The following is a 16,431-nucleotide window of genomic DNA, read 5'->3' on the forward strand; positions in this document are numbered from 1 at the left end:
TTAACATATCAATGATCCTTTGTCTAAATTTACTTTAAGAGACTCCCACATTATATTTGGTAATCATTAATTTTAGTATTTTTAATTTTCCAACAATTGAAAAATTAGCATATGCATACCATACAAACATAATTGTTTTAAAATTTGTAAGTACATTCCCTTAAGTTAGATGAGAAAACTCCTAAGTTGCCCAAATAATGTTATTACATTGAAATTCAGAATTTTTAGTGACTTTAGAAGGGAAATAATTGCAATTAATCTTTCATATTAATGCAGTTAGGTAATTACTAGGTGAATCATAAAACAGTTTGTGAAAGGTAAAAAGACACTAGGCGATAAGATGGCTATATCAATTTTAGAGGCTATTTTATATTTAAAGGCATTAAGTATGCTAAAACAGGTCTACTGTTTTTAAATGATAAAAGTATGCAATAAAACATATTTGAAAACCATTTCATGGAGTTACTAACCACATACTATTGATACAAAAACTTGTCATAACTCTATATCTATATTTACATGCGTACATGTATAGCTATATTTATACCTAGCTCAGTTGTACTAGTGTATGTGTGCATTTTTCCTTTTTTAGTACTTCCTAATTAGCTTTTCCTCTTTCTCAGTAGGGTCAGCTCCAGGTCACAGCACAATTACACATATCTAAGATTCCCGCAACACAAACATAATATTCTACCTCATTTTTGATGTTCATATTTTTTCTCTCATTAAGGATCTGCATGAATCCATATGTCCAGTGTCACATTTCACATTGGATTACTCTGTAGTTGTCAGAGTGTGAACTTCCAGAAAGGGAAATTATTGGTTTTATAATAAAGCATATTTTATATGTTTTTATAATGAAGGGCCAGATTTTGCCTTGCACTGGCCATAAATCTGCCCTGGCAGATTTTAGTGTGCCTGAATGCACACTAAAAATCATGCAGAGAAGGCAGAGGCAGAAGCAGTGATTCGTAAGGACAGTTTTTTCAACAGTGTTTCTGCTTTGAAGAACGTAGAAAGATGAGGGCACTTCTATTTCAGTAGTTTGAAGGAAAAATTCTTGTTTGACAACTATGGCATGCAACATAAATTCTCATAGTTTGGCTGTTTACAGCAGTTGGTAAAATGTCAGAGTTGCAGTATGTATCAGTTGCAGAGTATCAATAGCAATGATGTATGTGCTTTCTTATTTGGTAAGACTGAACAAAGAGTGTTGCTTTTACTTCTGCAGGCGATCTGTTACATTTTTTGGTGAATATTTATGTATTTATTTATTGACAGCTATTAATGAAAGTAGTTTATAATACGGTTTCCTTTAGAAACTGTAAGTAAATGAAACATAACACAAATTCTGATATGTACAATCTTACCAGGTGAAGATAAGGCATAGTAATGTAGATATTAAAATCAAAACTTGATTAAACATTGCAGACTGTGTTCGCTGAATTGCTCTGTGTAGATCATTCTAAAATAATACAGAAAAAAAGTTGTAAATTTTGATAAATACTGAATACGCATGAGTTTCATTACATTTATTAGAATACATTTCATGTCAACTCTCCTGTACGTAAACATATATACATAATCAATGTATGTATTTCAAACACAAATATTAGCATATTTCCATTTTTGCTTAGATCTAAATGTAACTTACTCAAGCTTGCATAGTACAAAGATATTGGTATGGGAAGACTACCAAAGCACTGAATTTCAGTTTACTTGCATTACAGACATCTGAACAGGTGTTGCACTTACTCCCCCAAAACCCCTACATGTTAAGCATGACCTCTCACGGAAAATCCTAATTTCAAAAGATCAGAAAATAGTATGTTTAATTAAGGAAGAGTGAAGAGATGAGTGAAACTACAAACAAAGCTCATTATCAGAAAAATTAACATCAATTAGACCAGATAGTTTATCTTGAAAAGAAAAAAAAAATGAAAAAGACAATAAACAAATTTTTTCTAAGTTTAAATTCTTTAGCATTATGATAAATGTCAATTCATGATATACTATATTTTATCTTTCCAATAGCAAACAGTAAAAAATAATTTTTAGTGTTGTTTAATGTACAAAAGTGAACACTCACATGCACTACCCCTCAGGTACTTTGTTATAAATTTCTAGAAGGCAATTTGGTAATATAAGTCAAAACTCAGAAATACATCCTATCTATTTCAAGCATTAAATCATTAAGTATTTACTCAAAAGTATAATTTCGAAAACTTAACCACATGAAAGTCATAAGAGATGGGCACCAATATTTACGTTCATCTTTATTACAAAATTATAATACTTAGTAAATAAAATAATGAATGTTCATAAATGTTAAAATAACTTAAATATGTAATACAAAAATTGTTACATAAATTGATAGCTACGTAAATTTAGCCAAATCCATTAAAACTGATTTGAAGGAGAAATTTTAATAACATAAGAACTAGTCCACTACATACCAGTATATGACAAAAAATTCCAATTATGCAAACATACATTATTATTCCATGTATGATATGTGTGCATATTTTTGCATAGAAAATATTTGAAGGATATAAATTATTACTAGTGTTTAGTCTATGCAGTAGATTGCTGGATTTTTGTAATTTGTATCATTTTTATCTCCATTTTTAAATAATAAACGCTTAGGCTTAAATCAGTACAGCATGAGATAACTAACTTCACCAATAAAAATATCTCAATGAGTCATTATTTGTCTACCACTAACGTGTCTACCACTTATTTAAACAGAACTGTTTTGAAGACAAATAACTAAGTTGACTGATTTGGATTTCATCTCTCACCGTTTAGTTTCTAATGGCAGAGGTATTAATGAACAGAAAAGTAAATACAAGTTTAGCATCCGGCACGAAGAGATATGGAAATAAAATGGAAAATGAATCTTAAATTAATAATGCAAAACAGACTTTTTTACTGTCAATATTTGTCTAATGTATCCTGTCTTGTTTGAGTTATTTTTTCCAACAACTAATAACACAGAAATTAATAAATAAGTTTACTTTTTTCTGATATATTTTTATTCATTAGCAATTTAGGCAATCTATATTTAGTCAAACAGTATTTCATCGGGGCAATTATGACAGCCCAATATTTCTGCAAATCATTTCACAGGCCACACTCTCCCACCCTTTGGCCATGTACTTTCATAAGACTCCAGTGGTTACTCGATATAAATGTTTAGAAACATTCATCCAGTTGTGAATACTAAAATGTTATCCAAATATTCCTTTGGCCAAAACTGTAGTCATAATGTCTGTTTAAAACCCATTTAAATGGAAAATAAGTTTGCCTCCAAACCAGTATAATTTTCAACGCAGTAAAATTAATAATATTGAGCCCTTACTTTGTTGTGCCAGATAAAATACTATACACACATATTATACATATGTACGTGCATACATTTTGTGTATATATGTATATATAATTTCATCTGATTATCACAAAACTTGTAGGTGCTTTTCTTTGCAGATAAAGAGAACAGCAAAGAAGTCAGATCATTTGCCTATCACATTGTTCAGCACATAGTGAATATGTATTAACATTTGTGGTATGAATGATTCAATGGCAATGCCTTACAGCTAGCTTTGAAGTACTAAAGCCTGTGGTAAAAATGTTTTGGTCATAGTTATAAACCATGCCGCCAAGCAGATTCAGCCTTGGGCAAAATGCAACCGTGGCACAGCTCTGAGTTCTCCATCTTTTATTCTACCTCTTGCTTCCTTTTCCCCTAATGTCCCACTCACAACCCCGCTCAAGCAAATCCAGAAGGATGACTCTAAATGAGGGACTTCTAGCTCCCACATAGAATCTTAGGAAGCCCCACAGATGTTCACTGAATATGAGACTACCTACAATTAAGAGCAGTTTAACAAAATCACTTAAGTGAGCCCTCAAAAGCCAGGAGTCCCATTATGCATCAAAAAACTGCCTTGGGAGGGAAGGATATTTGTACTCTGAAGATTGGCTAAGTGGCTGAACCAGTCCAAAAACCAATAAGGTTTTTAGTGATATTGAGAAATTCTGAACCATTTTTGTTTACCAGTCATAGGACCTTACAAAGGTAGTAACTTGGCAATATGGACATTTTACAAGTTTTCCTTCTGATTAAGATACAGCAGACTGTTCATTTAAGGTCTGTTAACCTACAAATTTATACTATGTATCTCTTTAATTATTTAACAGTATTTTACCAAAATGACTCATTTAAAAAAAACATTTAAATGAAACAATTGACTATGACCCTAAATTAATTTAAAATATGTTTAACAATGAAACACTTGAAAATTTAGTTACAGCTTAATTAATTCCAATAGTATGAGTTATACGTTATGGGAGAATGCAGAATAAGAAAATTCAAGACTAGATCCTAAATTATCTCTTTCTATTTAGTCTAAACATTGAAAATAAGAAATGGTTTAAAAATCTTTTCATATTTGCACTTCACTTCTATACTTACAATCATATTTTCCAAGGCATGTTTGGCAAGCCAACAGTTCAGAAAGACTGGGACAAATAGATTCCTTAAGGAAGGCCAGAATATCTGGAAAACAAACCGAAACTAGACTTTTATCTCAAAGCGATAAATCATACCCAGCAGACTGAAAAGAAATAGAAAAAAAGTTATTAAAGAAAGTGTAATAATTTAAAACATGACAAATAATGTAAACTCACTATTAATAAAATGCAAGAAATTGATATGTTCTTTCATTCATTGTCTAAATCTTTCTTAGGGAAATTATTGCAGAAGCAAAAAGAAAATAATAAGCTCTCACCAGATGGCAGATATCTATGCTAATTCTATCATTAAATCTTTTAGTGTGGTGGTTTATAATAGACATTGGCTTTCTTTTCTCTGTAACTTGAGGTATTAAGTAAGAACAAAGAGGGAAGGTACTCTCTCTTTTTACAATATTGCCTCTTATTCTTTTTATGTTAAACCACTTTAAGTGACGTTGGGGAGCTATGTTCAATTAGAATTATATTTCGTTAACCTGTCATTTAATCTAGTCCCAGTTGCTTCTCTAGATAAATCACTCAAATTAAAATAATTATCAGAAGAGAGCAACAGCTCCAGGTAATATCTACTTATTTTCAAAATCTCCCAATTCAAATAAAGTGTTACAATGTATAATCCCAACAGACATTATTACAACTTTATTAAATTGTGATTAAAATATAATTTTGCAACAGGAAAGTGTTGAGTTACATACTTATGGGACTGTAATTGAATAGGATCATCATGGAACTGATAACACACAGCACTTTGAAAAGAAGTAAAATGTTGGGTGTCTGACTTTTGGCAATCTCCTCACTAAAAAGAGAATTGGACTTAATAAATCTTGTGGCTAAACCACAGATAAATATTTTCAACATATTAGAAACTTTTGTAAATAAGTTTCCAATTGGCTTATTTTAAAAAAATCCACAATATAAACAATAAGTGGATAAGTAATTTCTAGTAATTTTAAACAATAATGACATTTGTCAAATGGCATCCCCAGAGCATATAGCTCTTTAAAATATTTTATTTGCTATTGTACTAAATCATTAGTTTCCATTTAGTTACACAATGCAGTTATCCAGTCAATTTTATCTTGTTGCTTAGTATCATGATTCTAACCAAAGTCTAAATCCATTTATCTTAGCTACCATATTATTTAACAGTATCTAGATTTAAAGATTTTACTTAAGTCTAATTACAAAAGTGTTTTTTAAGGTTCTTTCAGGACTTACTGAGATAATGAAGGGAACCGCATTAATTATTTCCAAGATGAAGGGTATTCGTAAAATCTGTTCCCAGATGTTTCCCTTCCAAGAAAGAATGAATACAAATGAAAGTCAATTATACTGCATCTTATTAAAGGGGGAAAAAGACAGCACTTAGAATTTCTCTAGCAATAAGGATGCTTCCATTAACAGAATACTGAATATTGTATAGAGATGTAGCAATGACTTTTAGAGATTATTTTTCTTAGTGTAATTGTGCTCTCTCAATTTTGTAAGTTCAAGAAGTAAAACAAATGTTTGTAGAAACCATGAATACTACACATAATATTTTTTATCAAGTAATATGTCATGGAAGAAAACGTACTAGTAAAAATAAAACACACTAACAAAACCTACAGAGTCAATTAAAAAGTGACAATCTGAAGTTTTACTTACTATAATAATGATTTCACTAACCATCAAGTATATTAGTTTGTGAAACATACCCTTGTTAACAATCATTGGTATTAAAATTGCTTTCACATTAATACAATTTAAAGGAAGGTATTTTTCAATCATCTAGACTAATCTCCCTACCCACATAATACAAACAGATTAATCAGGACTGAGTATATAATTTGCAGGACCCAGTGCAAAATGAAAAATATAAGGCCTTCTAATAAGAAATTAATAATTTCAAGAAGGTAACATTAGAACATTCAACTAATCATGAAGACCTTCTGGTTGTGGAACCCTATGCTGACCCTGATATTATGCACAAAATACATGTCCGTGAAGCTGACCCTAACATTAACAGGTCATCACTGAAACTTTCTTGATTGGTGTCTGATGATAATGAGCACAGACTTTCCTTTAAAGCAGTTTATTCTTCTATGAAGAGATCTGTGTATTAGAAAGGCAATTTGAAATCTGCTATCTCTGTAATCTCCAATTATCCATTAAAACACTGACTATAAAACTGGGACTCTTTTTATTAATTTTCCTTAAGGCCCCAAAGGCTTAAAACTACATTGATGGAACATACTTGCACATCCCAAAGCAAAGGTTTAGAGCAGCTATTGTTTCTATGTACTAAGAAATTAAGTAATAGGTTTTGTGAGCATAGTTTATCACTCTCATCCAGGCTACATAAAAACAGTAAAGGAGTGGGAAGTTAGAAGAAAGGGAAGCAGTGAGAATGCCTCCTTACAGAGATACTACAGGTGCTGTGGTGCATCTTATCACCTCAAGTTAAGTGAAAAGGGCTGTAGGGAACCAAACCACTTAGCTTGGCTCCAACATGGAGACTGTATTTGGCTACTGCCCAAAACTTTTTAAAATGAAGAAGTCAAAGAAAAAGATGACTGGGTAAGAGCAGGACACAATCTCTCCAATTTTAAGGCAAAGTGCCTATTTTCTGGGAACCAGATATAGACCCTAAAGAATGGAACCTATGGTTATTTAAAAATGGCTTACACTCAATAAGACTGTGTAGCTGAAGGTGAAATGGGACTTCAACAGATGGTGGACCTGAGAAGTCCAAGGTCTGTGTCAGAGCACTAGTGGCTAGCCTGACACACTGAGGCCTCCAGGAAATTCAAAGGCCCCAGATAGGCCACAGAATCTTTACATGGGAGAAAGAGCCAGAGCTTGTGTCTGACATGCGGAACAACCAAAAATCAGACAATAACTGTGCCAGTCAGGCAACTTCAACCCAGAAACTGACTGCACTTCATTCCCTGTTCTTCCTTAGCCTTAAAGGGCATTAAATAAGAAAGGAGGTAGAAACAGCAGATAGGCCTCCCATGATAATTCCCTGTTCCATGTAGGTCTGAATTGAGGACAGGGAGAAGCTTTCTTAGAGGAGAATTTTAAATTTTTGCATATAGCAATCCTAATTTCTTAAATACTAAACTGAGATTTGCTGTATGAATGAAAAGACCAGAAAAGCTATGGCACCTCTCTGAGATGTCATCTGATTAGCATGGATCAGACAGAGGATGCATGGTTTTGAAGAAGTGTAGAAAGACTGGTCTTTTCCTACTACCACTGAATCAGGACTATTTAACAAAAGAGTTATAACTAGTCATAGTTATGCCATGTTTTTTTTTGAAATTGTGTAGGTAATAATATGATTTCTTTCATCAGTTTTTACACGGCATCATTTCCAGAATGTTATCCTTTGCCTTACTCTTCCTTTATTGTATTTTCACTTTTCATTTTACATTTTTCTTTGGTGTCAATGATTGTGCACAGGAAGAGACTGATCTGAGTAGCAAGAAAGGAAGGTTATGGGAACAGTTTCTACTAGTGATATAGAAGGATATTTCTGTTAATGCCCAGCAAAATTAGTATGAACTGTGGCACACTGTATAATTTAGTTCATATAAACAAAAGCCTTTTATCTCTCATGGCTCTCTTCTCTTCATTTCCATTTATAACACATTAGACTTTTATGATTCTTATTTAATTATCTGTCTAGGTTGAGTTTGTTTCTGATTTTTCCTCCACATTAAAGCCAGAAGAATCTTTTCTACAATGCCAAATTCCCATTGCTCACATAATAAAATCCAAACTCATCACTGTATTGCATGAAATTTCACAATTTAAACTCTGGCTACTAGCTTGGCTTGTACTTTTGATGTTTCTGTCCCTATCCTGAACTCAACCAAAGATTCATCCATGCTGAATTTTATATCCATCGCTGAACAAGCTAGGCTACTTTATGCTTGTATACCTCTGCCCACATCTGTCCCCCTAGCTGTAATATTATACCTCCAGACCTTCAATACTAATCCCCTTGGCAAGCATCTGCAACATTTCAGTGAACTAATTTTTTAAAATGCTTGTGGGGGCTCAATTAATATCATGAATGAGTAAATGATACTCCCAGCTATTTCATACATACTCTTCCCCTTCTTTGATATAGTTATTTTATTTTTGGAGCTTAAATATTTGCATTTCTTTCCATTGGATCCAAATGATCTCATTTGAAAGAATGGCATTGTTTAAAACCTTTATACTTCAAGTAATCACGTAGAAATGATCAAACTTGTAATTGCAGAGCCAACTGAAATTTTCTGGAGGAAAGGATTCAAGAGTTCTTGTTTATATGCCCATGTTAAGTAATTTCATCCATGTTTCAGTTTCAATTTATAATCAGTAATAAGCAGAAATAAGTAATGACTTCCAGTATTGTATCAATAGCCCGAATCAGTATTTTATCTCTTGAGATTCTGACTCAGATCAACTGCTTAATCCACTGCTTCACATCAATGCCTCAAAAGCACTTTACATATAGTATTTCTAAAGCAAAACTTATGACTTGCTCCCTGACTTATCTCCCAGTAGCACAAACCAAAAATCCTGGAGAAACTTTTTAAATTTTCCTTTCACATTATACTATAGTTATACTTACATTATAATTTATCAATAAGACCTACTAACTTGTAAATAGATCTTGAGATTTTCTAGTTTTTATTTCAGCTCAGTTCTCACTTTTTGACTTGTTAAGCCTAATTAGCCACCATCTCTTCATTCTTGCCCCATTCCAATTCATCTACTGCACTATTACCTATCTCCTGCACCTTCACCCCAGAACAGGCCTACTTTTCAGAACTATTCAGACACTTACACGACAAAGACAAAAATGTGATTATATCATACAAGACACTATTTCATTTGTCTCTTGTTGACATCTCCAACCTTAAAGATCATTCCTTCCATAGATGTAATATATAAAGTATATTCACTGCTTAGAACATGACTTATGTATACTTTTGCATATAACTCTTCAAGAGGCTTGGAAAAGCTTTACCTTTCTTTCCAACTTCACTTTGCCAAGTTAACTCATACCTGCCTTTCAGCTCGCAACTGAAATCTGAGTTTTTAGAGGCTTTCCTTGCCCCTTCATCATATGCCCTCTAGGCAGGATCTCCCCCGACATTAGGCTTCTTGATCCTCCATCAATTTCTTTCATGTCATTTTTTTTCACGTCAGTTTGTATTTATATACTTAATACATTACAACATTTTAAACTCTGTGAGGTCAAGGTCAGGACAAGTATATTTCAGGATTGCATGCTCTGCTCCTAGCACAGTGCTCGACAGTCTGAATCTCCTAAATAAAAACTGTTGGTACATTATGTCAACCATGGATTGTTGCTTCACACCACATGTATGCATATATGTGTGTGTTTGTGTAAGTTTGTGACACATGAATGAACTTCCCACAGAGGACTAATTTTCATGGTCTAAAATTGTACAGTGGGGCAACGTATTTATTGCTAAAAATAAATGCATCTCTTTTCAGTTATATGCATTGAGTTTCATTCTAAGATTTCAGGTTGTCTTCTGAACTACGAGATACATCCATAAATTATCTTTCTTAAAAATAGCTAATGAAACATAAATATAGAAAGGATCTACAAATTTCATTGGCCAAGAAAGAGTCCCAATAAGCCTAAATCACAAAAACCTAAGGATAAATGCTAGTATGGTGGAAAAAAGCACGCATTCATACAATGCCACTATGTAAGAAAACCAAGAAATAAAATTGAAAGGCAAGCACAATGCCTTTCAAAATTATATTAAATACATTTTCATTTCATCTTATTTTCATGAAGGAGATAAAAAGCATTATTCTTCTTCCAAAAAGTAACTTCTTTAGTTTCTGGGTAGTAGCTGTATCTGCTCTCAGTGGCCAGTCCTCTCTATGTTCCTCTTCTTATTGATAGAATTCAATAAAATATAAAGAAATCTCAATCCAATTAGTCTACATTTAGCATGGACACATCATTTTTAACCAATAATAATGCAGGAAAATATGCGATTTTCTAAAATGCATCACACTTTTATTTTTTTCATAAAGAAACATGGAATCTTGGAACTACTATCTGTGCAACCCTAAAGAGCACTTTAAAAATTAAATTAGTTACAGCAGTTTATTTGTTGCATGCCCAGATTAGACCAAGGAACATCTTGTAAATACTTTTTATTCTTAAATATTAAGTATAACTGTATTTTAAAGTATTTAATACAAGGTTGGTAATTTGTCTTCTTTGGATGAATTTAAAATAGTGTAGTAACGCTATGGCAGTCTTATTTTGTATTTCTGCATATAAACCCAAAAATATTTAGATTTACCATTTTCAGGGCAAGATAAGCAGAATCAACAGTATCTGGTATTCAGGAGTCCTGGACTAAATTCTTTGTTCTTTTCCAGAAATAAGCCAGTATGGTGTTAAACTTTCAAAATTGTTGCTTTTTGTAATGTGATTATGGAAAAAAGAATTGGAGATTTAACAAAAAGGTTCTAGGTATGATGAATTTTTATGTGTGGAGGTTTGGAAATTGTGCAGGAGTTTGTTTTTGTTTCCTTTTGATTTAATGAATGTGTGTGCATAAATAGAACTTTATTTTGAAAGCAGTTGATAAAGAATTAGAGGGTATTTATGACGACAAAAGAATAAGAACTTTAGTTTTGGGTGATTACCATGTTTGTTTTGCCAACTAGCTATAAACATGAATGGAATGATGATTTAAGCACAGACCTGCACTTCTGTATGACAGAAGACAAAATAAGTTCATGTCATGGATGCTAATTCATTATCTGCTAAACTCAACGTGTACTTTAATAGTTCTAGCTAATTTCACTTTAACATAGCCTGGTTTTCAAAACCTACAGTCTCAATGAAAGTTAAAACTATTTTAGTTGTTAATGATTTAGTTATGTTTATTTTAGAATGTCTAATTTCAAGAATTATAAAGTACTTGTATAATGCTGTATTAAGTGTATTTTTAAAATAATATATACACATATAGGCATATATATCTCTCTCTATAAATATACATAAATAAACAAATACAAGAAAGTTATATATGGATTTGCTATTAATATTACTATTTCAGAAGTATAAGTATCAAAGAATAATATCAGCAGTGGATACAATTGTTGGTGCAATACAATATCCATTTCTGTGTGTCTGTATAGTACTTTTCTTTAAAAAATCTAACTTAGTCAGGCATGTTGGCTCATGCCTATAATCCCAGCACTTTGGGAGGCTGAGGAGGCAGCCAGATCACTTGAGCCCAGGAGTTCCAGACCAGCCTAAGCAACATAACAAAATCCCGTCTCTTAAAAAAAAAAACAAATACAAATATTAGTCAGGTGTGGTGGTGCACACCTGCAGTCCCAAGCCACTCAGGAAGGTGAGGCAAGTGGATCTATACTGCCTAGGAGGTAGAGGCAATCATGCCACTGCACTCCAGCTTGAGCAACAGAGTGAGAACCCTGTCTCAAAAAAAAAAAAAAAAAAAAAATCTATGTTGAAGGAAGAAGTAGTTTTAAATTCTGCTACCAAAACATGCCTTATTTAGAGACCATAAAAGACTACCAATTACTTGGTTTACCCATTCTAAAAAAATTATTGAACACTCTGTTGAAGGGACCAAAGAGATTCACAGATTAGACTATATTTATGAAAGGAAAAAGAAGATAATTAACAGCAACCTATCCTTCTACTGTCACATAACTCCTATTTATCCTATCTGTTTTCTCTGTAACACACTGGACTTAACTGCTGTCTACATTTCCTCCATCGAAGCCATTAATGTTTATGAGGGTTGAAATGGAAATATTATATATCATCTAGCTCTGCACGCTAGGCCTTATAATTTTCTGCTCTAATTTTATAAATTATAAGCAATAATTGATTATAAATGTCATCATCATATGATTGCAATGAAAAATTATCTTGAATGGATACGTGTTTTTAAAAGGCTTTTAAAATTAGCGCTAAAAGTTCTATTAGCAAAACACCAACCTTAATTTCATATTACATTTTATCCAGAAGTTGGAGCAAATGCATCTTCAAATGTAGATTAATATTTTGGCCATGTTACAGTTCTATATATACTCCTGTACTAGTGGAAGGGATAGGATTAATTTGCTCCAAAACATGCAGGCCTAAATTTTAAGCATACCATTATTTATATATTACATTTGACATTTATCGTACATATCTATGCATGTATATTAATGAACATTGAAGATAAGATCTGGGATATTAATTTATTTGATTTTTTAATTTTGTTTTATTTTTCTAGTTACTCAATATCCAGATTCATCAATCAGGACATATTTATAGTGCATGTATTTTGACAAGGAGATATACTAATAAACCCTTAAAAGACCTTTCTTCAGCATCTTCATCTATATTGCTTATTATTGATTTAGTACTTTCTAGGTAATTTAGGGATGTGTGGTTACCATGTGTAAGTTCTTTCATTTCCCTTCCCTAGCTCTAATTTATTTCTTGATCCACCACTTTCCACCTTCTGCACTCTCCAAAGAGAATGGAGACTTTCCAAAACTAATCATTAAACCTCAGGTTTCTATTCCAGCTTACTTACTTCTTACTTATTACAAACTTTCCTGTAATATTTTACTCCTGCCTTGTAGTTTCTCTCTTTTTTAAACAATGCAGATTTTTTTTATCACGAAGCAGTCATCCTTGCTTCATCCTACTACTTTGAGTAAGCACCTGCCCCAGTCAAACAACATTCTCCATTTAACAATTTTGACACTCAATTGTATTCCATTATAGCTGACCTACTGTAAGCCAATAGCAAATGACCTCCTAATTTGTAAACTCAATATCCTTTTCTCAGACTTCTCACACTTGACATAGCACATGTGCTTTTATATAATACTTTTTGTTCCTCAGACATTTCTAACATCCTATGTCTTCTCATAAATTTTAATTAATCTACCTATATTTTTTAAAGCTGTCATTCTTTTGTTTTTATACTTTCTTGTTCATCAATCTGACATCCTTAGAAATTGGTGTTTTTTTTTTTTTTTTTAAGATGGCAATAATGAGCATTAAAAAGAAAAAAAAAAGTGAGCCTGAAAAAAGGATGTGTTTGTAAAAACTTCTTGTTCTAAATTTAGAATTAAATAATAGTCTGAAGAACGTTAACTTCAAAACTCTTATGTTTTAAAAAGTGAGACAGGGACAGATGCAGTGGCTCACGCCTGTAACCCCAGCCATTTGGGAGGCTGAGGTGGGAGGATCACCTGACCAGAGGAGTTTGAGACCAGCTTGGGCAACAGGCAAAATCGTGTCTCTACAAAAAAATACAAAAAAATTAGCCAGGTGGTGGTGTGCACCTATAGTCTCAGCTAGTCAAGACAGTAGGGAGAATTGCTTGAGCCCAGGGGGAGTTGAAGGTGCAGTGAGCCATAATTGTGCTACTGCTCTCCAGCTTGGGTGACAGTGTAAGACCTTTTCTCAAAAAATAATTTAAAAAGTGAGAATGAAATTGAGGTGCTAGATACGAGTTCCCCGAAAACATAACCTTGAGTACACTTGATAGAGTAAATGAAAAGGCTATTAACAAAAATTAGTAATGATTATGACAACCATTCCAATGACTTGCTAACTTTTCTAACTTCTCTGTCTTCCCTGATTGTTCTGTTCTTCCTCCCAAACCCTCAATTTAAGCATCTCCATCAACATAAGCTTTAGTTTCCACCCCGTTGATTAATCCATGCATGATAGATTCTCATGGCTTCCTTTACTATCAAGAAGTCTTAATAATTAACATGACTGTCAAGTCTTAATAAATCTCTCCCTCAAAAGTTCCAGCTTTTCATTCTCAATTGCATACCTTATTTATCTGTGTGTTCACCAGTACCTGAAATTCATCACCTCCAGAACTAATTCCATTATTTAATCTATGTGGATCCCAATCTGACTTTTTTCTTGATACAACTGTTTCTTAGTTTTACTACCATATTTCCAGTCATTAAAACTCAGAAACTATTAGAATGTTATGAATTTCCTTCTCTTCGCCTCTTTCAACCCATCAGTTGATGATTTCTTTAGCTTCTACCTTCATAATTAATCTTTCATTAAAGCTGGCAAATCTTTTCATCCAGCCAAAATCTTACTGTCAGTTTTCCTTTTATACTGCAACATATCTTAACTGAGCACATGAACTTCACCATAATGTCTATTTGACCTGAACTGCATAGAGATTCTGAACTAATATTCCTAAAACTGAATTTCAATTACAGAATCTTGTGGTAGTCATCTCCCATCAACTTAAAAATACATGCTGCTATACAATGCCCATATTCTAGAAAAATATATTTATTATTCCTCCAATTTTACATGTAAAGTCCTTCCTCTATGCCTTTGTGAATTTTATCAATCTCTATTGTGCTGTCTTTTCATCTTGCCTTATTGAAATCACTGAGGTTCAAGGACTAGTGTTTCCTTTTCATTCTATGATATGAGCTCTCTCTATAAAACCCCACAGTACTTTTTTGACATCACTGGAAGCACCCATTATATTCTGCTTTTATTATTATTATCCGTATGATGTTCTGCTGTAACCCCCCTTTTCCTGATTGTAAACTCATTGAGAAGAGAATCATGTGAAGTATAGAGCTCTCCATTAAATAGGAGCTCAATAAATATTTGTTAAATCACGTTAGCCAAACAAAGCTTTATCAAAAATAAGATAATTTATTAAAATAATTCCTAACAGATATGTTTTTACTTTCTCAATATTTTGTGTACAAATCAGAAAAAAAAATGTTGAATACGATAAAGCTGAACCATTCCATTTGCTTGCCTCACTAATGCATGCATATAATGGGTAAGTAAACCCATAGGAAGTAGCAAAGCATTTGTAAGTCATCAAGGAAAACATTACCATATTAATAGAGCTTTTTATCACCTACTGGAGAGGCTCAAAACAAAGTGGCTCAAGAAGAGTCAGCCTTACCCTCAAGTGCAAATTATAAATAAAGGAATACTGAGTAAACACTACCAATGTGTTCTATCAGTGGGAAACTGCTAATTAAAATAACTTACCTTATAACTAAGATAACCAAGTAATATTGTTTCAAACAGACTTATCAATGCCACTGAAACCTGAAAGATAAATTGCAACTTAATGAGAAAACACAATACAATTAAATTATATATATTCTTGACTATACTACTAATTTTATTTAAATATATGTGCATGTATACATATATGGGTGTATAATAGGACTTATTAGGTGGAACTTTAACATCTATACACAGATGACAGGCTGCTGGCCAGAGTTTGCTGTCTCCTGTACTACAGCTTAGTTTTCATAAATTCTAATACTCCTTAATAAACTATTTTTATTTATTATTCAAAATGTAAAGGTGGTATTAAAATAGACTGGCTGAAGTTTACATGATATATAAAGAACAGGTTCTTTTATGTGTGTGTTTAGTTTAAAAAAAAAAATTTAATAGAAATGGGGTCTTGCAATGTTGTCCGGGCCGGTCTCGAGCCCCTGGGCTCAAGCAATCCACCCACCTCAGCCTTCCTAAGTGCTAGGATTACAGGCATGAGCCACCATGCCCAGCTATGTGTGTGTGTTTCTAATACATAAAATCACACATAACTCTCCACCACAGATAACCGCTCTATCCCAGAAGCATGATCATCTGTACCAAAATCAGCATTTCTCTTCAGAAAATCCAGAAAAAGAAATAATACACTCTTCAAGTTTAATGGTATATTCAATCCTATCACCCATGTCAAACAAAATAAAAAGACTACATCTTTGAATACTAAATAAAATGGACCATACTAGCACTTCAAAATACTTTCAGACTTTATCTGAATGAATTTCATAACCAATTCCCCTTGTGCA

The 16,431-nt window shown here is 32.7% G+C and overlaps 1 protein-coding gene across 1 annotated transcript in view; it reads right to left on the bottom strand.

Annotated features, from left to right (window-relative positions):
- Window positions 1-16,431, bottom strand: part of KCNT2 (potassium channel, sodium activated subfamily T, member 2) — a 250,671-nt gene that overhangs the window by 102,226 nt on the left and 132,014 nt on the right. The window contains exons 5-8 of the mRNA XM_011975599.1: window positions 15,611-15,670; window positions 5,752-5,826; window positions 4,475-4,558; window positions 1,371-1,465 (exon numbers count right to left, since the gene is read on the bottom strand). Of these exons, the coding sequence (XP_011830989.1) occupies window positions 1,371-1,465; window positions 4,475-4,558; window positions 5,752-5,826; window positions 15,611-15,670 (314 nt within the window). The remainder of the gene's footprint in view (window positions 1-1,370; window positions 1,466-4,474; window positions 4,559-5,751; window positions 5,827-15,610; window positions 15,671-16,431) is intronic.

Source organism: Mandrillus leucophaeus, unplaced genomic scaffold (assembly GCF_000951045.1).
Source record: "Mandrillus leucophaeus isolate KB7577 unplaced genomic scaffold, Mleu.le_1.0 Scaffold1571, whole genome shotgun sequence".
NCBI classification, from domain to species: Eukaryota; Metazoa; Chordata; class Mammalia; order Primates; family Cercopithecidae; genus Mandrillus; species Mandrillus leucophaeus.